At 40.6% G+C, this 26,557-nt stretch overlaps 1 protein-coding gene across 1 annotated transcript in view; it reads right to left on the reverse strand.

The window, feature by feature from the left end:
- The window catches only part of LOC136875802 (chymotrypsin-like protease CTRL-1), a 303,156-nt gene that overhangs the window by 53,163 nt on the left and 223,436 nt on the right, over nucleotides 1-26,557 (reverse strand). Inside the window, exons 2-3 of the mRNA XM_067149407.2 lie at nucleotides 19,997-20,116; nucleotides 12,644-12,833 (exon numbers count right to left, since the gene is read on the reverse strand). Coding sequence (XP_067005508.1) covers nucleotides 12,644-12,833; nucleotides 19,997-20,116 — 310 coding nt within the window. The remainder of the gene's footprint in view (nucleotides 1-12,643; nucleotides 12,834-19,996; nucleotides 20,117-26,557) is intronic.

The raw sequence follows: 26,557 nt of genomic DNA on the forward strand, positions 1-26,557 counted from the left end.
GGAAGACCGGCGACCGCCGTCAGTGACGAAAACATTGAGAAGGTGAGGGCATTAATCACGAACGATCGACGATTAACTGTGCACATGATAGCGGATGAACTGCAGATTCATCGTGAATTCGTGTGACAAATCCTTACCCAGAAGTTAGGGAAGAGGAAAACGTGTTCTCGTCTTGTGCCACATCACTTTAACACCCCCCATACTCGCCAGATCTCAATCCTCCAGACTTCTTCTTATTCTCACGACTCAAACTCGCTTGGAAAGGAAAGAGATTTGACGATATTCCTGACATCCAACGAAACGCAACGAAGTTTTTGAACACCATCCCAAAGGAAGCCTTCTTGCAAAGTTTCCAGGACATGTATCGCCGTTCTCAGCAGTGCATAGTTATGGGAGGGGACTATTTAGAAGGACAGTAAGGTCACTGTCGTGCATTGTTTATCTATGTTGATAGAACAGGACTATTCACCGAACTTTATTGTCACAGGTTGTATAATAAGAAAAGCCCGTGGTACAACAGCAATTGTCCAGCCAAATGTCCTGTAGATACTGTGAGATGACATCCCCAGCCGTATTGCTTGTCTTTCGCGAGCAGGTCCGCTACCTCTCCTCTGAGGAAGCTCCTCATATGGCCTCACGAAGCTGAATATGTATGTTAAGTGTTCAGTGCGAAGGCTGGTTTGGACCTCGACAGCTCGACCATCAGCCGTTAGGTGGCCCAGGCGTCGCTGAAGAGGCGTACTAGGGAAATGAGAAGTGAGGTAGTTTTCCGTTGCTTTCCTCACTGCGCCAGATGTTTCTATTATATCTCAGTCTGCCAAGCCCACTGAAATGGCCGCATAAACCGACCCTATGAGCAACATTTTCATACCATCCATAACAGGGACTGGCTGCATAAGGAATAACATTACTAGCATCACTCATACCTTGGTCACTTTTATGTTGTTAAAACCAAGGGTGAGACTGAGACAGGTGAATGAAAGTAACAGATTTGTTCTAGCCTACACCAGAAGACATAGTGCAGCGTAAACAGTAGCTCTTGCCAGCAGAGACATTTAAAGCCCTTGATATAGAATTAAACTGGCTGGGAATCGAAACTGCGGCCTCTAGTTTACAGGCAGTGGAACTGGCTGCATATATGATCACGATGGATAAATATAGGACCAATGGAGATAGGTGAGGCGAGCTTCCAATCCATTTAAATGAGCATCTGTTAGGGTCTTACTCGGTGATTGAGAGCTCTGAGAATGGGTTCTGATTAGTGCTATCTGGATCACACTACCTGTTGAAGACCTACGTCTCTTTTACAGTGACACAGTCACATCATTTATATTCCGATCTCTACCCATAAGCAGGGTGACCAGACCTTCTGTTTTATCCGAACATGTCCACCTTTTTGGTCCATTGTCCATGGTCCGGGTGGATTATTTAATACAAGCAACATGTTCCCCCTTTTTTAGTGAATCTGCTTATTTTGTTTAAACAAGTACTCTTCATCACGCGACGGCATTATCAATATCGCATCGATATATACAAATGTTATTATTAATAAACAGTACATACGATTATTCTATTGATGCCTTGTTTTGTGATAATAGACTCTATTTACCATTCTGTATACTGCATGCTTATCTCTCAGCAATACTGCTATGTTAAATGTGTGACGAGCGACAGGAGATAACCGGGATTTGAAGGGAGGCTGTTTTAAACGAATGGCACAGAAAGTAATATTGATTACTGAGATGTGGAAAAAAAATCTGTATTTGGCTTTCAAATTGATGATATGAAATCCTTTGATCAGTTCTGCTATTTCGAACGATTCCTGAATGAGAATAATAATGACCTTAAATATAACAAGTTACCTTGCAGTCAGAAATGGACAAAATTGATTGTAGTTCAGAGTTATTAAAATTTGCAGAATACTTTTGTCTATACCAGGGCACAATGCAAATCCAGAAAGAGTATTTCGATTGATCTCAGCATAATGGACTGATAATAGGAACCGTTTCAATGTAGAATATGTGAAAATCCAATTAATGGTTCAATATAATCTAAAGAAATTTACATGTGTATCTTTTTATATGTTAGACACGACAAAACTTAAAGCAACTGAATCTTCAGAAGAGTACCAGAAAGGCGTGCACATTAGTTTCATTGTTTAAATTTTGTAGAAATTTACTGTATAATATGGAAATGGATATATTTTGTTTATGCATGTGAAAAATCAGAATATATACTGAAAGTATAAATACACTCTCTCAATGGAGGATTATTGTGTCTTTTTTTTCGGCATTGTCCTTCTTTTTAAATAGTTTCGTCTTCCTTTAAAAAGTCTATTTGCATCTGGTCACCCTACCCATAACGGACATCTAAATAGCGTTACTCTGAATCATAATACACAACACTAACTACCGTACTTTACTATCGCAACACTAGTAGCGATGGCATTTATAGAGTTCTATGCTTATTCCCATTATGCTTACGCCACAACACTCAGCACTCCGCACACACGTCTGCTTCGTTTGCAGGGCTCCAATCGACTGACGGATGGCATTTATAGAACCAATGTTTTAGACATATTGCCTTTGAAGGTCTATTTAGTTATGATTGCACAATGTATTTATTCTCTACCTGTATGATAATGCGACTGTTTCGATTACGTCATTGTGATGAAGGCCATGGTCCAAGGAAAGCTTCTGAATATCGCTTTACATAACACCAATATCTTCACATTCCTCACCAAATAGTTGATATTCCAAATACATACCAAGAAGTTCAGGGTTAAAATACGTCCGTCTAAAATATTCATTACTTGTTTCTAGAAGGAGAATTACAAGATTTTCAAGAGAACTAGTACAAGTTGGTACTTTCTTTTCTGTGAAAGATTATATTGTCCAAAATCACAACATTGCACTTTTGAAAAATTAAAAAACGTGAAGATTAAGAAGAGAAGGTTTGACTGTAGTTTGTTTTGGTTTCATAAACACGATCCTTTACTATGCGACGTAGTACCCTCTGTGGATCAGTGCTAGAGTGTCGGCCTCCAGATCCCAAGATAGCGAGTTCAAACTCGTCACAGGTATTCGGATGTTTGAAGGGCGGGAAAAAAGTCCATTCGACACTCCATGCCGTACGATGTCGGCGTATAAAAGATCTCTGGTAACACACCTGGTGTTAAGCCGACAATATTAATTAACAATCAGCCATAGACGCCCAAGAGAGATTCGGTTTACTCTACAATCTGGTAGGCCTAGAGTAAAAATGAACGTCGAAATCGACGAGCAGACAGTCAGATGGCGTCACATTAAAATATTGCCACACAGTAGCTGAGATATTATTATTATTATTATTATTATTATTATTATTATTATTATTATTATTATTATTATTATTATTATAGAACGTTTCTGAAAGATAGAATACTTATCACCACGTTCGCTTTAAAGAAGAAAAATGAACAGACGTTTACAAAGTAGTACATAAACACAAGAATATCAGTCATAATTTCTCTATTTTAATTGTAAGACATTAAAAGAACCACAATGACAACAACAACAATGAAATCAGAATTGCACTTCATCTTTTTTTTTTTTTTACAATTTGTTTTACGTTGCACCGACATAGATAGGTATTATGGCGACGATGGAATAGGAAAGGCCTAGGAGTTGGAAGGAAGTGGCCGTGGCCTTAATTAAGGTACAGCCCCATGCATTTGCCTGGTGTGAAAATGGGAAACTACGGAAAACCATCTTCAGGGCTGCCGACAGTGGGGTTCGAACCCACTATCTCCCGGATGCAAGCTCACAGCTGCGCGCCCCTAACCGCACGGCCAACTTGCCCGGTGCACTTTACCCAAGAGTCATCTGCATCTCTTGTAAGCGAATACACGTCAAGTATTATAGTCCTTCCGTCGAAGTAAACTTCCAGTCCGGTTCATTAGCTGAACGGTCAGCGTCGAGACATTCGGTTCAGAGCGTCCCGGGTTCCATTTTCGGCTGAGTTTGCGATAATTCCTCTGATTCGAAAAGTGGGTGTTGTGTTTTTCACAATACACTTCTCTCAGCGCACACACACACACACACACACACACACGCACACACACACACACACACACACATTTAATTTGATTTATTTCTCCACCACTTTTCCACACTCTGATCGGATCACGGGTGCAAACTGTGTCGCATGTGTGGATTTGATCCTGTTTTACTGTCGTGTGCCCTTCCTAACGTCAACCCTGTGTGATAAAATCCTTTATTTAGAACTCGTTTTACATGAATTTAATTTTAGTGTTTATTAAGGACTCGGTAAAATAAAATAAACCAGCCTGTTGGTGTAGGGATAGCGTATCTGCCTCCCCGTGGTGCCCCTGGATAGGTACAGGTAACTGTGTTGCCAGTACTGAACTGAACGTCAGCTTTTGGTAGTCAGACTATCACTTGTGATCTCCTGGCTAATGGTACACGAAACGAACGATACTAGCTCTTTTCAGAGCCAATCTGCAAAGCCCTTGGGAACTGTTCTGAGAGTCCTTCAAATCAACATCGAAGGAATCAGTAGATCTAAAAGTGACTACCTTTCCAAACTGGCATTGGAAAATAATGTTGATGTAATATGCATTCAGAAAAATCATACCTCTGATCAATCTCAGCTTCGTTCAAGAGGAAACATTCCTGGATACATGTTACTGGGTGGGAGCTACTTATCATCAGTCTTATGGAACTGCAAACTTTGTTCGAAATTCCATCACCTGCTCTTATTTAGTCTTTGTTAATTCTGATGCAGGCATTTTCAACATCACTACAAAAGTTAATGATGTATCGATCATAAATATTTATAAACCTCCAGGAATTCAGTAGCCTAACAGTGTTCTTCAAACAGTCTCTCACCCATCCATCTATGTGGATGATTTCAATGGTCATCATACTCTGTGGGGTTATAGATATAGTGATCAGTGTGGAGAAAAACTTAGAGTAGGCAGAACTTTGTAACGTGCAACTGATTTTCAATCCAAAAGACAAACCTACATTCAAGTCAGGTAGATGGAACTCAGAAACCAATCCTGACTTGTGCTTTGCTTCATGTGATCAGGGATCCAGCTTACCTGTATTTCGTAAAGTTCTTATGAACTTTCCACATAGTCAACATCGACCTGTCCTTCTGGAAATGGAATGCAGATTCCTATTGTAAGATCTTCTCCACTCCCTCGCTGGAACTTTAGTAAAGCTAGCTGGGGGAGCTATTCAGCTGATCTTGACAGTACAATACGATGGATTCCTCCTGAGGTTAGTAACTACTCTAGGTTTGTGAAAACTATTCTAACATGTGCTAAAAGACATATTCCCCGTGGAGTGAGAAACGACTTTATACCAGGGTGGGATGAGGCTTGTGAAGTACTTTATAAAGATTTCCGGAGGAGTGGTGAAAAAGATGTAGCTGACGAGCTCCTTCATAAACTAGATGAATCTAGACGAAGCGGATGGAAGGTAACCATGGATACACTGGACTTCAGATACTCAAGTCTAAAAGCTTGGAGCCTTCTGAAGAAGCTAGGAAGAATACCTCACAGTCCCCAGCTGAAACCAGAGGTTTCACCTAATCATATTGCCAGTCGCATTGCCAGTTTGTCAAAATCCAAGCCAGACAAAAGGTTTATTTAAATGAACTGTCTCATTTGAGAAAGCGGTACACTACTTCTTCCATTATTTCTGTTCCTTTTACTGAACAAGAGCTTTTGCTTGCCCTAAATGAATTGAAAAATGGAAAATCCCGGGTTTTGATGGTATACACTCAGAATTTTTGAATCACTGCGGAAAAATGTAAGAAACTGGCTAGTGCAGTTTTTCTCTAACATACTCCGAACAAGTCAACTCCCTTCAGAGTTTAAACGAACTAAGATACTAGCTATCTTAAAACCTGGTAAACCTACGGATTCTGTCGAAAGATACAGACCAATTGCCTTAATGAGTGTCTGCTTTAAGCTCTTGGAACGGCTCATCTACAACAGAATAAGCCCTCTAATTTCTAGAATCATTCCAATCGAACAAGCTGGTTTTAGACCTCAACGTAGTTGTGAAGATCAGGTGCTGGTTCTGACAACATATATTGAGGTTTTGAAAAGCAATTAAAGAGTGGAGCAGTGTTTATTGATCTAACAGTTGCATATGATACGGTGTGGAGAGAAGGCATTATGTATACGTTCTTTAAACTGACAAAGTGTGGTCAAATGTCACGTGTGATTAACAATATGCTCTCAAATAGAATTATCCAGGTAGTCATGCATACAAATCACAGCAAAATAAAGGTACTTAACGATGGTCTACCTCAAGGATCTGTTATCTCTCCATTACTGTTTAACCTGTATATTGCAGACATACCTGTCACGAGCTCTCGTCAATTTGCTTATCCCGACGATCTGGCAATAATTAGTCAGCATGTGGATGGTAATGTGATAGAGAGAACTTTAAACGCATACCTGGATGTTCTGTGCACATACTTCAAAACATGGTGCTTCAAACCAAGCCCTAGTAAAACGGAAACCTGCTTCTTCCATTTAAATAACCGACAAGCGAATATCACCTTGAAAGTGTCACTTAATGGAAGTCTTCTCCCTCACAATGCCAACCCCAAATATCTTGGAGTTGCTCTCAACCGAACGCTATCATACAGGAAACATCTAACCAACCTAGCAGCCAAATTAAGGTCACGCAACATCATCCACAAGCTTGCTGTCTCCACGTGGGGAGCTTCTGCATCTACTGTGCGTGCTTCAGCTATGGCGTTGGTGCTTTCCACAGATGAGTACTGTCTTCACTTTGGATCAACAGCTCTCATACTAAAAAGGTGGACTCAGTCTTGAATGAAACAATGCGTGTCATAAGTGGCACAGCAAAATCTACTCCTCTTTTCTGGTTGCCAGTGCTCAGCCACATAGAACCTCCTAGAATTAGAAGATTGAACAACTTGTTTAGAGAATACAACAAGATACTAACCAATCCTGATTTCCCTATCCATAAAGATATTAACGTCAGATTCAGTCGCCTCAAATCAAGATCTCCTCCTATTCAAACAGCACAGGAACTTGTTAGGAGGGATTTCAATCCAAAAACTGATTGGCAACAAGAGTGGAACAGCGTGACTCCGATTCAATGGCAGACACTGTTCAATTATAAGAATCTTCCAGCTGGCTTTGATTTGCCCCGCAAGACATGGGTAGCCCTCAACAGAGTACGTACTATCCACGGAAGGTGTGGATCAATGTTGTTTAAATGGGGTATGAGATCATCTCCAGCCTGTGACTGTGGTGCAGTTAAGCAGACCATCAACCATATTGTCACCGAATGCATTGGAAGGGAATTCGCTGGATCCAGCCAGGACTTTGTGTTGGCTTCTTCTGAGGCCATACAATGGCTAGAGAACTTAGATCTAACTCTTTGAACCCTTTTGCTTGCACGATTGTTTTCAATATTATGTGTTTATCTTGTAATTATGTATATAATATTTTGAGCTGTATATTTAATCTTTGTATTGTTTTGTGTACGTTACCGTACGCTAATAATAACCCGGAGATCATGAGTTCAATAGAAATACAACCTCAGGTTGAACAGGCAAGAGCTGCATTTACAAAAATGTTCAAAATCCTCTGCAGCAGGGAATTTAACATTAGTCTTCGTCTCCGTAGACTTCGATGACACTCACGGCTAGTTCCAGCAAAGGATTAGAATATTTCGAGATGTGGTGCTGCAGATGCCTACTAAATTATTATGGGTGGATATCGAACCAGGGCCTCTGGGGGTGACAGCTAATCACACTAACCACTACACCACAGAGGCGGACAAGTATTATGTTCATTATTAATAATTACTAAAGTTGAAGTTTCAAAAGAACAAGCTTGTAATTTTATATTATTGCTTATATTGTGCCCATAACCTCTTAACCGGGAATCCGAACTACAGGGACGTGGCTGTTCATTTCAGATACACCATATGAACTGGCGGGATTCGAACGGTGGCCACCTTATTGAGAAGCCTGTGACGAAATCACTCCAGAGTGAAGTATATTCGGGGAATCATGGGTTGAATCATGTCTAACAAAAACGTTTTGTCGGTGTGTATTTCTCCTATTTTACTACGTAACTTGAAGCAACCGCTATTATTGCCTTCACTTCCCTAGAATTTTGAGGATAGCGTTATTACTTTTTTGCTAATTGCTTTACGTCGCACCGACACAGATGGGTCTTATGGCGACGATGGGATAGGAAAGGGATAGGAGTGTGAAGGAAGCGGCCGTGGTCTTAATTAACGTGCAGCCCCAGCATTTGCCTGGAGTGAAAATGGGAAACCACGGAAAACGATCTTCAGGGCTGCCGACAGTGGGGCTCGAACCCACTATCTCCCGAACACGGGATTATGTATAAAAGATATTAACGTGTGAACTAAATTTATTTTTAAAGCATCTTCATGTATAATCTAATTCAACAGTGTGGAGATTAGTAAACAATTCTCATTCAGTAAAATGTATAGTGTAACGGCGTTCAGTACATGGTATTCATATTCAAGATTAACAGCTCTTTTTGGGACAACGGTCCATATGTTACTGAGTGAGCTTGAGATTATCAACAATTTCATCGGAAAGGGAAGTCGGCCCTCCTATGTGTGTTAGCGTACAGAGAAGAGGGAAGCTGTCCGACTCACGGAGGTGGAACGAGATGCCGACTATTACGTATTCGGCATGATAAAAAACTACTTGACAACTCGAATCTCTCACTAAATAATGAGAAATGTGGGAGGACAATTGCGGGCCTGTTAATCCGTCGAATTAAAAGACAGCAAGGTATTTGGAACGGTAGTATTAGGGAGAATTGTATAAATCGTTATTAATGCCGTTCTGATCGAATTCTGATAATGATTATTTATGATAAGTTGTTTTAAAATGTTTATTGATTAAATGTATTTTTAGTTAGTTTGTTTGTTTGTCGATTCTTCGTGGAGAAATCCTTGTGGTATATTCTTCCTCAATACTATCGTTTTCAGAGTGTATTAGGTAAGGCTCAATACAATATCAGATTGTTAGTTCCTGAACGCAACCTGGGATGAGATATTAATTTTTCTCTACCACTATTTTTATTGAAATTTATTGAGGGATGCTGCGGTTAACCCTGGCTTCCCTTTACCTGCATTTTCGTATTATTATTATTATTATTATTATTATTATTATTATTATTATTATTATTATTATTATTATTATTATTATTATTATTGTGACAATTGTACGGCCTCTCCCTCAGTGTAGGCAAACACCTGCTGATAGAGAAATTTCACGGAAACTACCTGAACTTAATTTATTGGTGTATCACAAGATGTCACTACTATCGTGTTTTTCTAATTTGAGTATTGTTTCTATATTAGGTGGTCGAGGCTGAGCAATTGTCTTTTGTTTCGATGTTGCCACTACTTTCACGTTCAACCAATCAGATTACTGCATTACGATGTCATTATCAACCAATCAGACTACCGACTAATTACGTCATTTTTTATATCCTTATCCAGCCCGTCCCTTTATACAAAGCGAGTTTGAGCTTAATATGACTCTTCATCCAAACGTCCTGAGTGTAACATTAAGCGAGGTCTCCTCCTGGGGGGCGGGGGGCGAGGATGGGGTGGCGGCAAATTAGTGGCAGCTAGGTAAGACAGAGACTTCTCTATAATGTAGCTATATCTACATGCGGCGAAGGGAAGATATCAGCGTTCCCCTTTAGCATGTAACAGCGGAGACATTCTGCGATTACCTTAATTTTAATGTAGGGTTCTGAGTTTGATTTATGTAGGTTTTCTAGGCTGTCTACGGACATGGTGTAAACCCCTCATAGGGACTATGTAAATTTAAGGATAGGACGTACGAGTGTGTACCCTCGTTTCCCTTATTAATTTTGCTTTCTGGTGTTTTGGGCTTTAACTTATGTCTGTCTTAGTCACCACGTAGTATGGTTTATCCTCTGTGTCACCGAGCTTTCCGCCCTATTAGGTTTGATTGACAAGTCATGTCACAGGATTGCATGAGGTGTTCAGCATTCCTTCAATTTTGTTCTTGGACTTTCAGTTAACCTTTATTTTGCATTTCTTGGCCATAAAGTATGAGCTTCGTCTCTTGTGTGTCTGGATCTTTCGATCGGCTTTTGTGTGTGGTTCCCCTATGGAATAAGGGTAGCGAGTGAAAAAGTTCATTAACTTTTAGGAATAGTAAGAGGTGTTCTGCTGTCAATTCGTAAACGTAAATCCTAGAATGGAATGTGAATTCATGGCCCATTAAGTCATTGTTAACTGTACATTCTAAATCGCGGTTCAGTGTTCGAGACCCTGCCGATATGTAACATTGAAGTTGAGGGTTCGAGTTCCCTGTTGGTAACTTTGTTCTGGAAGCACATGCTTCTTTCTCTTTTAAACTAGTAAAATTCTATATTCCCTCTGTTGAGGAACTTCCCTTGTAAAGGCTAAAGCCTCATTGCTTACCTTCAATTACCAAGGATGTGAGGACCTATTGGCGAGATAAAGACTTAGTCTTGAGTGAAAAAAATGTATGGGAGTTTCTCCTCTCTAAATTGTACATTGAGTTTCTCAGCTTAATCATTAGGCCTATTTATTGTGTACCTCTTTCACAATGTACTTCCTGTTGTAAAATCACTATTGTTGTTAACTGAAATGATTATTCAGTAAGGAAAATAAAAGACTCTTCAGTAAGTTTACTCTACAAAAATTTAATGTCTTGTACATGTTTTATACAGCTATTTATCCCTCACATGTTTCCCCCCCTCGACGCAGGGAAATTTGCGTAACAATTATTATTATTAATATTATTATTTTGTACGACAGTTATGTTTCAAATGAGCCAAGAGTGGTGCAGGTATGAAAGTAAAATTACAATTGGCGGCTAACGGGTTGAAGTAATGTTTTATATATATAAAAGTTAGAAACCGTGTTCATAGTAGTATATTATAATACGTTATGGATATTTACCACAACCAAACAATAAACTAAATACCACACTCTAAATAGCCATACTTGTTTTATCGATGCTGCCATCGTAAATAATTAAGTTTTCTTTACAAATTCATGGAAATCACAGATTTCTCTGCCAGTTAGTTTTGAAAACTCAGGGTTTTTAAAAGAAACATGTGAAACATTTATGTATATTTATCTTTCTGTTAGTTCACCAGCCGCAAGATAGTTAGATCGCTAAAGCGTAATAACCGATGGAGGCACCAAACTGAGGCGTACTAGGCAATATTAGAGGTGATGTAGTTTGTCATTGCTTTCCTCGCTGGGCCAGAATATGCTATTGCAGCTAAACTAACCCTATGACCAACACCTTTCATGACACTCAGACACACTGGTTCTGCGCCCTGCATCATCACATCTCAGCAGCAGCACTGGTACAGACATAAATAAGATAACTGGAAGCTACATTTCACTCTGGCCTGTGTTAAGAGACAGATCCAAAAGTACTGCCTCCATCAAGAAATAGCCACAAGTGGATATATTTAACTTCTTCTGCTTTTACCCACACCTTTTTGCGTTGACAGGTGCAAACTCTGCCAGACATGTGATTTGCCCTGTTTTACTGTCAGATGCCCTTCCTGACGCCAGCCATGTATTAATTAATAATGTTACAGTATTTGTTCTACTCCATACAAACTGCTTTCACGGTTTTCGGAGACGCCGAGGTGCTGGAATTTTGCCCACCGCTCTACCGCCTGAGCTACTCAGTCCGGCCCAACCACATGTGGAGGAACGTATTCACTATTGCATATTTCTGTGGTGATTGGTATTGTGGTATGTGTATATGAAGAGAGTATTGGGATACATACAAACACTGAGTCCCCGAGCCAGAGGAATTAACCATATGGGATTAAAATTCCCGAAGGGAATCAAACCCAGGACCATCTGAACCGAAGGCTTCTACGCTGACCATTCAGTCAAGGCGACGTACAGGATATAATTAGTAAAAATCAAAAATGTGTAGCAAGTCCCTTAACAATTGATTCACCGATTTAATCAGGAAATTCCAAATTATTTTGTGGGATGAAAATCTAAAAATACCAAAAGTATTTGACATATAAAATTTAAAGTCCACTTTGTAAGAACTTAATTAGTTAGTAATGTTTTACTTTTACCTGGCAAGATTAAGGCCGTCAGGCCTTCTCTTCGATCTAACCAGGACACTGAAATATACGTATATTACAATAATCAGATGAAATACGAATTAAATTAATAATAATACAAAAATGATAAGTGATGAAATAAAATTAAGTTGAAATAAAATAAATATAATAAAAGGAAACATTCTTAAAACTGATAACCCACATATAAAAAGAGAGGTAGTACACACAATTTAATAACATTTGAAAAATAAAGCGATTAAGAATTTTTAACTAAGCTTCTACCAGGGCATCCATGACAATACAATTGCTGTGAGTACCAGCATCAAGTTTACATATGTTTCTTATTGGTGCATAAAATGTCTCCAAAGTGCTTCTTTGAAAGAGCGAATAGCACTTAATCCTCTGATACTTTCGCGAAGGAGGTTTCACTCACGGCAGGCAATTACTGTTACTACTAAAATATATCGTAAATGGCTTGCTACTTACATGCCACGGCCACTCGGCTGGCTCAGCATACCCATCTCGACCGGAGTCCGCTCCCTTGTGTCCGCAACGACCCTTCGTGGTCGCGGTACCTGGAGTGGGAGGGAACAGTCCCACTGGTTTGGCTCCAGGAGGAACAAAACAGCACACAGACGACTCCGAGAGGCCGCAATAGCTGTACGGAGTTCCACCACTGAAATATACAATACTCAGTCAGTCAAATCTCTTTTCTATAAGAACTTTATTCCACTACTTTATACGAATTTATAGGTTCTTCTTGTGAGAGAACGAAAACTGGGAACCGGATATTTATGTAGTAATGTGGTACACTGTAAGCCTGTATAACTCGCTAACTCCGAAGAGTACCATAGTTGCACAATGTTTATATTTTCCTTCCAGTGTAACACTGGTGACCTAAGGTGAAGGATTAAAATAGTTGGACGAGCTGGTAAACGACGTCAGGACTTCCAGGTAAGAGACAGACACGGTATACCTACACCACGGTTCTGATCAGACTATATAACCTACACGTAAAATATATCTTTAGGTTGAAATAATCTTAGTTATTAACTTTGTTTGTATTGTTTTGGATGAGGCTTTTAATTATGAAATGAAGGCTGGAACGAGGTTCACTCAGCTTTCTGAGATCAACCGAAGAGCTGTCTGATACGAGAGGCAGCGGAGATGTCATCCTCCAAGAACTGAACACTGACGAAACACCTGCACGAAAGACGTTCCGAATTAAAAAAAAACTTCACCCGACCGACATTCATGGTTCGGCTTCTCCTCCCGACTACTAAAGACATCGACCGCCTGCTGGGGCACGAGGTGCAGTACGCATCTGGAACCCTTCCGAACAGAGTAGCATCGGTTAACAGTGGTCACGACTTTACCATGGCTTTACAGCTCTTCATTGGGGAAGCGGTGGTTTGATCCCACCGTCAGCTGTCCTGAAAACGGTTTTCCGTGATTTTCCATTCTCCACATTAAGACAAATACCGGGCCATGGCCACTCCCCTCCCACCTTCTCTGAACATCAAAATAAATCACTGCAACACAGCTCAGGTCCTCAGAGAGGGAGTCATCCTCTAGTAGGAGGACAGTCAATCAATCAGCACTGATCTGCACTTAGGGAAGTCGCCCAGGTAGCAGATTCCATACCCGTTGTTTTTGTAGCCTTTTCTTAAATGATTGCAAGAAATTTGGAAATTTACTGAACATCTCCCTTGGTAAGTTATTCCAATCCCTAACTCCCCTTTCTATTAAACGCTCGCCTCCTTTCTCCCAGTCTTCCCAGCCCAAACTTTGCAACATTTTTGTAACGCTACTCTTTTGTCGGAAATCACCCAGAACAAATCGAGCTGTTTTTCTTTGGATTTTTTCTATTTTTCGAATCAAGCAATTCTCGTGATGGTCCCATGCACTAGAGCCATACCGTATTTGGAGTCTTGCCCTCTCCTTTACATCCTTACTACAATACCCTCATAACCATGTGCAGATATCTGTACCGGTACTCTTTACATAAAATCCCATTTATGTGATTACCCCAATAAAGATCTTTCCTTATACTAACACATAGGTACTTACAGTGATCCCCATAAGGAACTTTCACCCCATCAACATAGTCATTAAAACTGAGAGGACTTTTCCTATTTGTGAAACCCATAACCTGACTTTTAACCCCGTTTATCATCACACCATCGCCTGCTGTCCATCTCACAACATTGTCGAGGTCTTTTTGCAGTTGATCACAATCTTGTAACTTTTTATTACTCTCTACAGAAATACATCATCCGCAAAAGGGATTATCTCTAATTCTACTTCTTTACTCATATCGTGTATATACTGTATGTAAGAAAATATAACGGTCCAATAATACTGCCTTGAGGAATTCCCCTCCTAATGATTACAGGATCAGATAAAGCTTCACCTACTCTAACTCTCTGAGTTCTATTTTACAGAAATATAATCACACATTCAGTCACTCTTTTGTTGAGTCTATTTGTACTCATTCTTGCAAGTAGTCCCCTGTGAACTACCGCATCAAATACATTAGATAGCTCAATCGCGGTGCAGTCCGTTTGACCTCCTGAAGCTAGGATATCTGCAATATCTTGTTGGTATCCTACAAGCTGAACCGCAGTGGAATAACTTTTCCTAAACCCAACCTGCCTTCTAACGAACCACTTATTAATTTCGCAATCATGTCTAATATAATCCGAAAGAATGCTTTCCCAATGCTTACATGCAACGCATGTCAAATTGACTGGCCTGTAATTTTCAGCGTTATGTCTATCACCCTTTCCTTTATACACAGGGACTACTATGTCAATTGTCCATTCATTTGGTATAGCTCCTTTGTGCAATCAATCAAATAGGTACTTCAGAATGATAGGCTACTATATCCCAACCCGCTGTCTTTCGTATATCCCCAGAAATCTTATCAATTCCAGCTGTTTTTCTAATTTTCAACTTTTGTATTATATTGTAAATGTCGTTGTTATCATAGGTAGATTTTAATACTTTGTTAGTATTATTCACCTCATCTATCTGTAACCAACACTCTTTGCACACTGATAACAATACTTCTGCTTTCTGAAGTTCCTCGAAACACACTCCCCTTGTTCATTAATGATCCGTGGAATGTCCTTTTTGGAACCTGTTAATGTGTTAAAGTGCCTATACATACCCTTCCATTTTTCACTAAAATGTGTATGGCTTCCAGTATGCTTGCCATCATGTTATCCGTACCACATCAGGATACGGAATGAAAGCTTTTAGTAGTAAGCAAAAGACACAACAGTCTTGTATCAAGAGGGGAGTTTGTTCACTGCAGGATGCTTGGAAATCAAGGACGTATGTGAATGTTTCATAGACTACCTAACGGCATTCGACAAAGTCCTGCGCGGGAAGAGGATGGGTATTCTGAGGAACACCGGGATTGACATCCGAGACATGCGGGTCATTGCCAACTTGTATTGCGGTCAGAGAGTAGCAATCAAGATAGAGGAAAACCTGCCGAAGAAATATATATATCCGCCGAGGCGTTCGATAAGGCTGTGTATTATCACCTCTGCTCATTAACATTTACTCAGAGGCTATTTTCACAAGAACACTGGAAGAACCATCTACCATAGGCATCAGTATCGACGAGGAGCGTCTGAAAAGCCTCCATTACGCGGATGACATAGTGTTGCTAGCAGACAACACACAGGAGCTTAAGGTATTATTAGGTAAAGTGTACGTGGCTTGCAACAGCAGAGAGTTGAAGATAAACATTAAGAAAACCCAGTTCATGGTCATCAGCAAATAGTAGGACGTCCATGCACAGCTCACCCTCGGCAATTAGACCACCGTTAAGGTTCGCCAATACCAGTACCTGGGATCATACCTCAATGAGCATTAGGACTGCAGCCAAGAACTTCGCGTTGGCATCGAATGTACGAGAAATATCTTCACGTAAATGAGGAAACTGCTCCTCAACCGCAACCTACAACAGAACCTAAGGGTCCGTTTGGTCCACGCCTACGTTGCTGTATGAAATGGAGGGATGGAGACTTACTCAGAATCTCTGCAAGAGACCGGAGGTATTCTAAGTGTTGGTGTACAGACGGATGCTTCGCATTTCGTGGACGGTCAGAATCCGGAATTCCAAAGTGTTGGATCGGGTGGGAAAAGAAAAACAGAAGTCATGTTGACTAGCAAAATGTGGAAGCTGGAATACTTCGGCCATAATGCGGAATAATAAGTGCAGAATCCTCCAACTTATCTACAAGGAGGAATAGAAAGACGTAGAGGACCTGGCAGACGGCGAACTCTGGATGAAGAATCTCGCGAACTGGTACGTGTTGAGCACGATGTCCCTGTTCTGCGTCACTGCATCCAAATTTAATATCGCCATGCTGGTCGCCAATCTTGGCTAGAAGATGACACATTAAGAAGAAGAAGTAGAAGAAGGGGCGGAAAGAGTTACAAGTTTAATAGGAATTAAATTATATCCTGACAAGTTATTTCATGAAAATGCAATAACACAATTGCAATCGAAACCCTGTAATCCCATCCCTAATGTATTAATATCTAACAACCCTCTGAGGCTCATGCTGATCTCATTCCTCTAGTGTCAAGTATATTGGCTAGTCATGGTAGAAACGCGAAATTACTTGTTTGTCCTTTGTATTAATGTTATGTTCATGTTTTCCCAGACAGAAGATTATGGCAAGGACTGCAGTGTATGGTTAACATGGTGTCGTGAAATGATGACGCTAATTCCAGATACAGTTGGAAACCCAATAAAAAAAGAATCAAAAGGTTCGATGAACGGATTTAAATGCAATAGTGTAATACTAATGTATGTAAAGAAATAACCTATAAACAAGATAATGCTTCTCGAAAGAACTCAAAGAAATGAATTGAATTATTATATCTGCATGTTAGAGAAACTGGTACGTGACACCGAAAGGCAACTAGTACAGTGTGTCTAAAACGTAACTGACATTGTAGAATAAGTAATTTTAATGTTATTGGTTTTAGGTCCTATTACTTTTACGGTTTTCGGAGATACCGAGGTGCCGAAATTTTGTCCCACAGGAGCTCTTTTACCTGACGGTAAATCGACCGAAACGGGACTGACGTACTTGTGCACCTTCAAATACCACCGGACTGAGCTAGTATCGAACCTGCCAACTTGGACTTAGAAAGCCAGCGCCGTAACCGTCTGAGCCACCCGTCGCGGTGTACACTATAGAGATTTTTGTACGAGTTGCTTTACGTCACACCGACACAGATATGTCTTATGGCAACGATGGGACAGGAAAGGGCTAGGAGTTGGAAGGAAGCAGCCGTGGCCTTAATTAAGGTACAGTTCCAGCATTTGCCTGGTGTGAAAATGAGAAACCACGGAAAACCATCTTCAGGACTGCCGAATACTGGACACTGGCCGCTCTTAAGCGACTGCAGTTATCGAGCTCGGTAGAATTTAGGAATGATATGGTCTTTCCGGATACATTAACAGTTAGAACACTCGTGTCTGGAACGTTGGCAATCCCGCGAGTGGAAGGAAATGGCTCAGCTCGATAAGAAGGTCCAGGTATGGTGTGCCTTATGTCGGCAGCGCGTTACACGGACAATTTTCTTCCACGGCACAATCAAAGCAGAACGTGACTGCACTGAAATTCTGAAATCTTTCGGTGGCCCAACTCAATTCAATGAGGGTAAGATTCAACTGCCCCCTCCAGAAGGTGTTCAGCAACATACAGCGTCGTGTGCAGAGATGTCTGCAGGCTATAGGAGGCCATTTCCAACATCTCCTGTAGAGATAACTGCACTATTGTAAATGCCGCTTCAAATTTCAAATGTCAAATCTCCACTGCACAGTTACATACTTATTTTCAGTTAGTTCATAACAAACAGTAGATTGAAAGAAAACTTAAGAGAACCATCCACGCTGCCAAGTGAGTTACAATAAGGTAGAGTTACTGAAAATAGTGATGGAATGCGAAAACTATATGGTGGCACCAACTTGCGCGGGGCTCGGGGGGAGGGGGGAAGAAGGTAGTAGAGAGTTGACTTCTGCTGTGCTTCTGGGACCGAAATGAATCCTTGTTACATTAAGGCGGTTGCCAGCTGGCCTGCAGACAGCACGAGAAGCGCGGACAAGGATAATCAGTTACCAGAAGCCAATGTGAACCCTTTCGTAGCAACTAGCGAAGTAAACGTTCTTCCCCTCTTGCTCACGCTGCAACACATGGACTCGTTCACATACAAAAATAATTTAGTCCGCAAATAAGGTTTCGTGCCATCAGATAATAATCGCGCTTTACGAACGGGGGACTTTGTAGCGGTTGCTAGGCTACCATTTAAACTCGTTGTATTGTAAAAGTATATAACTGGACCCTTTTATTGACAACGTGTGAATAAACGTCAGTGTATTAACTAGGCAAGACATTTCTATGATAATGTGGATTGGATCAAGCTATTTGAGATTCTGAAGGTGATCGAGATCAGATACCGAGAACGATTAATTATCTACAATCTGTATAAAAATCAGTCTGCATCTGCAGTGATAAGAATCAAGGGATTTTTTTAAAAACGAGCAGCAATCCAGAAAGGAGGAGGCAAGGTTGCAGTTTGTTCCCCTCCTTTTCATTGTTTATATATAACAGGCAGTGAAGGAAATCAAAGAGGAATTTGGGAAGGGAATCACAATCCAAGGAGTGGAAATCAAAACCGAGATTTGCTGATGATCTTGTTATATTATCTGAGACTGCAGAAGATCTGGAGAAATTGCTGAATGGTATGGATGGAGTCTTGGGTAAGGAGTAGAAAACGAATAAGTCCAAAACAAAAGTAATAGAGTGCAGTCGAACGGAGTCAGGCGACGCAGGAAATATTAGATTAGGAAATGAAGTCTTAAAGGAGGTAGATGAATATTGTTACTTTGGTAATAAAATAACTAACGATGGCAGAAGTTAGGAGGACATAAAATGCAGACAAACACAAGTAAGGAAGGTCTTTCTTAAGAAAATAAATTTGCTCACTTCGAACATTGATACAGGATTTAGAAATATGTTTTTGAAGACATTCGTCTGGAGCGTAGCATTATATGGAAGTGAAACATGGTCAATAACTATCGCAAGAAGAAATAGAATAGAATATTTTGAAATGTGGTGTTACAGAAGAATGCTGAAGGTGAGGTGGATAGATCGAATCACGAATGAAGAGATACTGAGTCGAATTGGTGAGAGGAGATCGATTTGGCGAACTTCGACGAGAAGAAGAGAAAGCATGATAGGACACGTCTTATGACACCCAGGACTTGTTCAGTTTGTTTTTGAAGGAAGTGTAGGTGGTAAGAACGGTAGGGGTGGATCAAGGTATGAACATGACAAGCAGATTAGAACAGATATAGGACGCAGCAGTTACGTAGACATGAAAATCTCTAAAGTCTGATGATTCAACACACACAACATAATGTGCTCCTTCCTTTCGGTCATGAGAATTTAAGAATTTTCTGCCTATCAGCGAACAGGTTCGCTACGCAGTGCGGATCATTTAGCTCTAAGCTTCCAGCCCCCAATATAGTTTTCCGTAGATTCTCATTTTTACACCAGCCAACTTCTTAATCCACCACACTTATATTTACACTTCACTTCCATTCGTCTAAGCGAAACAGAATATGGATATATTTAACAAGTCAGCGACTTACTCTCTGTAAGTCCCTGTTATTTACTATTAAAATCAATGTGTTTACTTTCACAATGAAACCAAACAGTGTTATACGGACAATGGCATCAGAGCTACCTTTCCTATGTAATGAATGATAAGGTTTGTTACAAATAAAGTTTGTCTGATACGTACCTCATGACGCAGCCCCAGTATTCCATACAGTCACAGCCGGCAATGCCATGGTCCGCCTCGTTGCTCTCAGGATGGTCAACAGCCGTCACCAGCGCCAGCGCTGACACTACTAGTATGACCCTGCAGACAGAAAAAGGCAATAATTCACATTAAAATATGGAAAAATAATGACATAGTAGTCTCGTGTGATTCTGCACACATTTCTGTCTGAGCTCGGTTAAGGTGAGATAAAGTCAACAAAACAGACATACTGTAACTTTAAACAGGAAACCTGATACCAAGTGATCTTGTGACTGGTTTTCCACAGCGGTGACTATATTTCGAATTCAGGCCAGTTCGTCGATATTGGGATTGAAAATAAACTTCTTTTCTTAACTGGGCTCACAAGACTGACAATATACACTCCGTTCTAATATGCACAAAGAGATTCAAATCTGCCATAAGTCTATGCAATTATTCTGGATAGTGCAGTTTGTTATTGCGATAGGCTACCCGGCGAACACATTCGACAAGTCAATATTTTAATGTGCTGCACGCCCGACAGAATTGACCATATTTCCTACTGAACTAGTTGATGTTACGCACATTCGAGAACCAGAGAAACTCTGCATAATGGGCGGAATACACAGTGATATGATGCGTTGAATAATGTAAATGATTACTTTTCAAACCAATTGTACACATATTTTTCGCTTCATAGAATGAAATGAAAATTAACTCCAAATGGATATCAACAAGTGTACTAAACGTAACAGACGGCCCGTGGTCTAGGGATAGAGATCCTTCCTCTTAACTGGAGATCTCGGGTTCATTTCCAAGCCAGGTTAGGAAATATTACCGGGATCTGAGGGCTGGTTCGAGGCTCACTCAGCTGACCACGCAGGCTTTCGAGCTGAGCAGCGATCACTTGGTAGGTTTTGGCCTTTCAGTGCCGTTACGGCATGGGATATGTTTGTTTTGATTGTTTTTGCACTACATTTTTAAGGCCTCTTATAACCTCTCACAGTGTTGCACTTTCTATTCCGATTGATGTACAGATATCGTCAACTAGCTGAGCATGTGGTTGCGCAACGCAGTGGTAGGAGGAAAGTGATGAGTGGTTCGTAGATCGTGCTGAGTACATGTCTGTCTGAAAAGACACGCACTGCAATAAGTTCTCTTGCCTGTAACCACCAGAGGACATTTTCTGACTCCATATTATTTCATTTCTTAAGTTTATTGATTTTAAATTAGTACAGGAATCTTATATTCATTGGACCCACTGCCACTTTTAAAACAAACATCTCAGCTCATCTTATTTTAGTCTGCCAGTGGGAATCTCTAATTGAATCGATTTTAATAGCGAGTTCAGGAACTGATTGCCTCATTGTGTAACCAATCATCTTCATCATAATCATCATTATGATGTTATTCAGTATTGTATTTTTTTAATTAACAATTTTGCTTTACATCGCACCGGAACATATCGTCGCTGCCGGGACAAAACCTCCTATGTGAAATATTTTGGCTTAGAACTTTGGCCGGTAAGGTTCTATCATCTAAGGTGCAATATTGTGTGAGTACAGTATTGTCAAGGCATTCTCGCTCTTCATAATGTATGTGCTGCGGGTCAGTATATCTCTAAAAATATTTTCACATAGGAGGTTTTGTCCCGGCAACGACGATATGCCGTAGGTCTTATGGCGACGATGGGCTAGGAGTGGGAAGGAAGCGACCATGGCTTTTATTAAGGCACAGCCCCAGCATTGGGCTGGTGTGAAAATGGAAAGCCGCCGGGCTGAGAGGCTCAGACGGTTGAGGCGCTGGCCTCTGACTCCAACTTGCCAGGTTCGACCCTGACTCAAACCGGTGGTATTTGAAGGTGCTCAATTACGTCAGCCTTGTGTCGGTAGATTTACTGGCACGTTAAAGAACTCCTGCGGGACTAAATTCTGGCAACTCGGCGTCTCCGAAAATCGAAAAGTAGGTAGTGGGACGTATAGCTAATAACATTATTATTAAATGGGAAATAACAGAAAACCATCTTCAGGGCTGCTGACAGAGGGGATCGCATCCACTTTCTCCCGAATAACAGCTGACAGGTACGTGACCCAAACCGCACAGCCATTTGCTCGGTATATATTTTACTCTCAAGTAGTATGCAGGAGGAATGGAGTGGGCAAGTGCACAGCCAGCTGCCGGAATCTGTCGTAAGAGGACATTCTTCCCTTTCTCTCGCTCTTGATCTTGTACGTTGGCGTGTTATAAACTAGTTTTCTGAAATCTCTAATTAGCCTGCCCATTTGGACTCTGTGCAGTACGAACTTCTCTTGGTGAGATTTACATAAGCTGCAATAGGTGCTGGAATGTAAACATAGGTATGTAGCCGTTAAGTTCCAGGCAGATGTTGGAATTCTCTTCAGGTTTGTGATCGCACTCACGACAAGGAAGTATTATTATTATTATTATTATTATTATTATTATTATTATTATTATTATTATTATTATTATTATTATTATTATTATTATTATTATTATTATTATTATTATTATTATTATTATTATCCTACCGCTTAACCCATCCTCTTTTGGGGTCATGAGTGCGATATGTTTCTCACATGAGAACTTGTCCCCTGTTTTACGTACGATGCCCTTCCTGACACCAATCCTATGTGGAGGGTTGATATTCACTATTACATGTTTCTGTGGTGGTTAGTAGAGTGGTGTGTTATGTGTGTATGAAGATGAGAGTGTTGGTACAAGCACAAACACCCAGTCCCTGAATGAGAGGAATTAATCAGACACGACTAAAATGTCGAAGCGGACCGCGGATCGAACCTGACACCCTCTGAACCGAAGGCCTCAACACTGAGCATTGGGCCAATGAGCCGGACATTTACAGCAAAGAAGAAATTTCTTCTATTTCTTCCAAACTTTAATGCAGTGAGAGACACACCTTTAGCTAGCTTGAATTTAGCAATACCCCATTCCTTTCATAGTTTAACAAATAATAACTAAATACATTCATTATAATTTACGAAATTAGGTTAATGTTTTAAAGAGCCTTGTAATTACCTATAATTTAAAAAATGCATAGGCCTGTACATTTTTCAGCTAAATGGGGTTCGCACTATAAAACACAATTTAATTGAATCTTCTTCTTCTTCTTCCACTTATCCTACAATCCTGTGGGGTTGCAGGTGAGAATTGTGCCGCACATTTGCACATGACCCGATTTTACAGCCGGATACCCTTCTTGACGCCAACCCTATGTGGATAGATGCATTCACTGTTGTGTGTTTCTGTGGCAGTTAATAGTGCAGCTAGTTGTGTGTATGTGAAGAGTTGTGTTGAGTCGAACGCAAACGCTCAATTCTCGAGCCATAAAAATAAAACAGACGCGGTTCAAATATCCGATCCTTCCGTGAATCGAACACAGTACCCTATAAAACTAGGACCATTACGTTGACCTCTCAGTTAAGAAGACCGACGGTCTATTTAATGGAATATATTCGCAATTCGTTTTCCTGATATCATTCAAGGACTTTATATCAACAACATACTTTAGAATCTCTGAGATAGTCCTTAGGATTTCTTTTATTCGTTCCCTTTAATGTCAGTTTTTCCAATTTTTTACTACGAATTATGTAGAAAATTGAAATAATTGTGATAGAGGAAAGAGCCTAGAGAATCTTGTTCATAAAATTTAAATATAATACCATGCAAAATTTCATACACATCTTCAATGGTTTTTGAATTATAGTGAAAAGTTTGTGTAAAATTCAGAATTGTGGCAAGTGTATAACACATATGTGTCAGAGTGCGACGTAGCAAGTGACATACATGGCCATTTACAAATCATGTATTTTAAAGTAATAGAGATAAATATTTGTTCTATTTTAAAGATGAAATTATCTTCCATAAAGAATAAAACAATTGAAAAATGCAATTATTTGTCCCATAAAGATGTACCTCCTCTATTAAGTGGGTAAGAGAGCGCAAAAGGTCGCTTTATAAAGGATAGTTATACCCAGGTATACAGAGAGTTTCCTTGATGATGATCCATACTTTCAGGGATGTTGGAAAAGGGCACTTTTATCAATTTAAGACCGCGAGCACCGGTCCGCAAACGTCTCAGTCACATCTTATGCGCCAACGCCATTTTTCATAGGTTGCATGTTTGTCAACGCAAGTGGGTTCAACGGGATGCGGCCCCATCTCACTTTTCACATGCTACTTGAGAACTTAAGTCAGATGTTCCCGGAAAAGTGGGCAGGGATATCATTTTACGTGGCCACCTCGTCCACCTGATCTCATCCCACTTGATTTCTTTTTGCGCTGTTATTGGAAGAATCTTGTATGCAGGACACTTGTAGGTACTGAAAACAGAGCTCCTGCAAAGCATCCTCTCTATCAGTGACATGTTAGAACGACGTCAGAGATGCCAGGGGTGTTTGACCGGATACGTAGAACTTACAGCGACGTTATCAAAGCTGGAGGCGCTATTTTGAACAGCTATTATATATGTCTTCATAGCGTGTGCATGCAGTACAGGTAAATAAAGGTATTAGTTCTCCACACAAAGATGTCTTTTAAATATACTGTACGTTCGTAAATATCCCAGAACAAGTTTGGTTTATACCCAGCGAGTGAGACGATTCCGGGACGGGGTTTCCTATTTAAAATTGATTTAATATATACCCTTCTCCAGCGTGAGCCAGTCTTTGCCTCTGGAATTGCATTTGAAAACTGTCTTGTTCATGTTATATCTAAGTTACCTCTTTTATTCTGTATTCACTATATTCTTTATGTATGCCACGTTTCCTTCACCAGAAGCAAGCAAGATTACAAGCTCGCGAATAATTTATATTCCTTTCTCACCTCTGGTTGTGTATTCTCTGGGGATTCTGTCCTATTGCTGATAGAGAAAAATGTTTTACGTCGCACCGACACAGATAGGTCTTATGGCGACGATTGGATAGGAAAGGCCTAGGAGTTGGAAGGAGGCGGCCGTGGCCTTAATTAAGGTACAGCCCCAGCATTTTCCTGGTGTGGTAAGGTAAGGGTTATTCTGCCCGAAGGCAGGTCCGAACCTCCGCAGAGGTGTGAAAATGGGAAACCACGGAAAACCATATTCAGGGATGTCGACAGTGGGATTCGAATCCACTATTTCCCGGATGCAAGCTCACAGCTCAAGGCCAACTCGCCGGTAGAGAAAAATGTAGACCTTAACGTATCAAGCAGCATTTTTGCGCTATTATCTGTCTTACTGGCTTCAAACGATTGTCTATGTGACGGCTCACTTATGATGTGTTGCATTCTTTCCCTTTATCTCTGGATTACATAAATAAGGTCATATTTTATTTAACTGTTCTGACAATTTTCCTATGCTCTGAATCGTCTTGGTTGTGGTTACCATGACTTCTTGGCATGTTTCGTTGGGGCCTTTTTTTTAGTAAGTTGCATTTCAATCAGTTTTATTGTACTTTTTCTGCATCGAATTAGAAATATTATCTTTTCTATATTTGTCTCTTCCTCGCTTCATGGAATTTTTCGGATTTCTCCCTCGCAGTGCCTGACGCATGGTTGTTTTTTTATGTGTGTGAGTGCATGCTTATATGAACGGGGAGCCCTTCTATTATGCCGTTTCGTTTTCTGCGCCTGAGATTTTTCTACATGTGTAGTTAATGGACCCTGCCCGATAAATCTCACTGTCTTGTGCCTTGATTATGTCCACTTCGGTACTTTTCCAGAGTTAATAGCAGGAGGTTATTTTATGACGTTGGTTTGTGAGGTTGAACCTGCTATGGCGCTTTGGATGTGGCAATGCCTTTTTTTTCTTGCTAGGGGCTTTACGTCGCACCGACACAGATAGGTCTTATGGCGACGATGGGATAGGAAAGGCTAGGAGTTGGAAGGAAGCGGCCGTGGACTTAATTAAGGTACAGCCCCAGCATTTGCCTGGTGTGAAAATGGGAAACCACGGAAAACCATTTTCAGGGCTGCCGGTAGTGGGATTCGAACCTACTATCTCCCGGATGCAAGCTCACAGCCGCGCGCCTCTACGCGCACGGCCAACTCGCCCGGTGCAATGCCTTTTGACATTGGGTGTGAAGAGTTTTGATTTTGTTAGAACCACCACCAAATGTATATCCCTTGATCTGCGAGAACAGTTCGACTCCTTTATGAGTTTTCATTCATATGTAGTGGCTCCTGATCGCGTGTTCATTTGTGTGAGTGGAGAATGGTATGGGTTATCGCGCTGCGGGGAGAAACGTTGGCGTTAATTCAATTCTGGCTGCTTTTCTCCTCACGTTCTTATTATATTTTGAGTTTCTTCCTCTAGCTCCGTATCTTCCTGTTAATTGTATTTATTCCTGCAAGACGACGTGGAGCTTTCCGTGTATTTACCTTTTTTTATTTCAGTGCGGCCTCCATCTTATGCCTTGATTTGCGCAGATCACATTTTTCTCTCCGAGTTTGGGCCTGTAACGCTTCTCTTTTCTTAACTTTTGATATTTTATTTAGAGATTCCGTGATTTTTTTTGATTTGCGGGAGCGTCTTCTTATTTCTGGGGTATG

Source organism: Anabrus simplex, chromosome 1 (assembly GCF_040414725.1).
Source record: "Anabrus simplex isolate iqAnaSimp1 chromosome 1, ASM4041472v1, whole genome shotgun sequence".
NCBI lineage: Eukaryota > Metazoa > Arthropoda > Insecta > Orthoptera > Tettigoniidae > Anabrus > Anabrus simplex.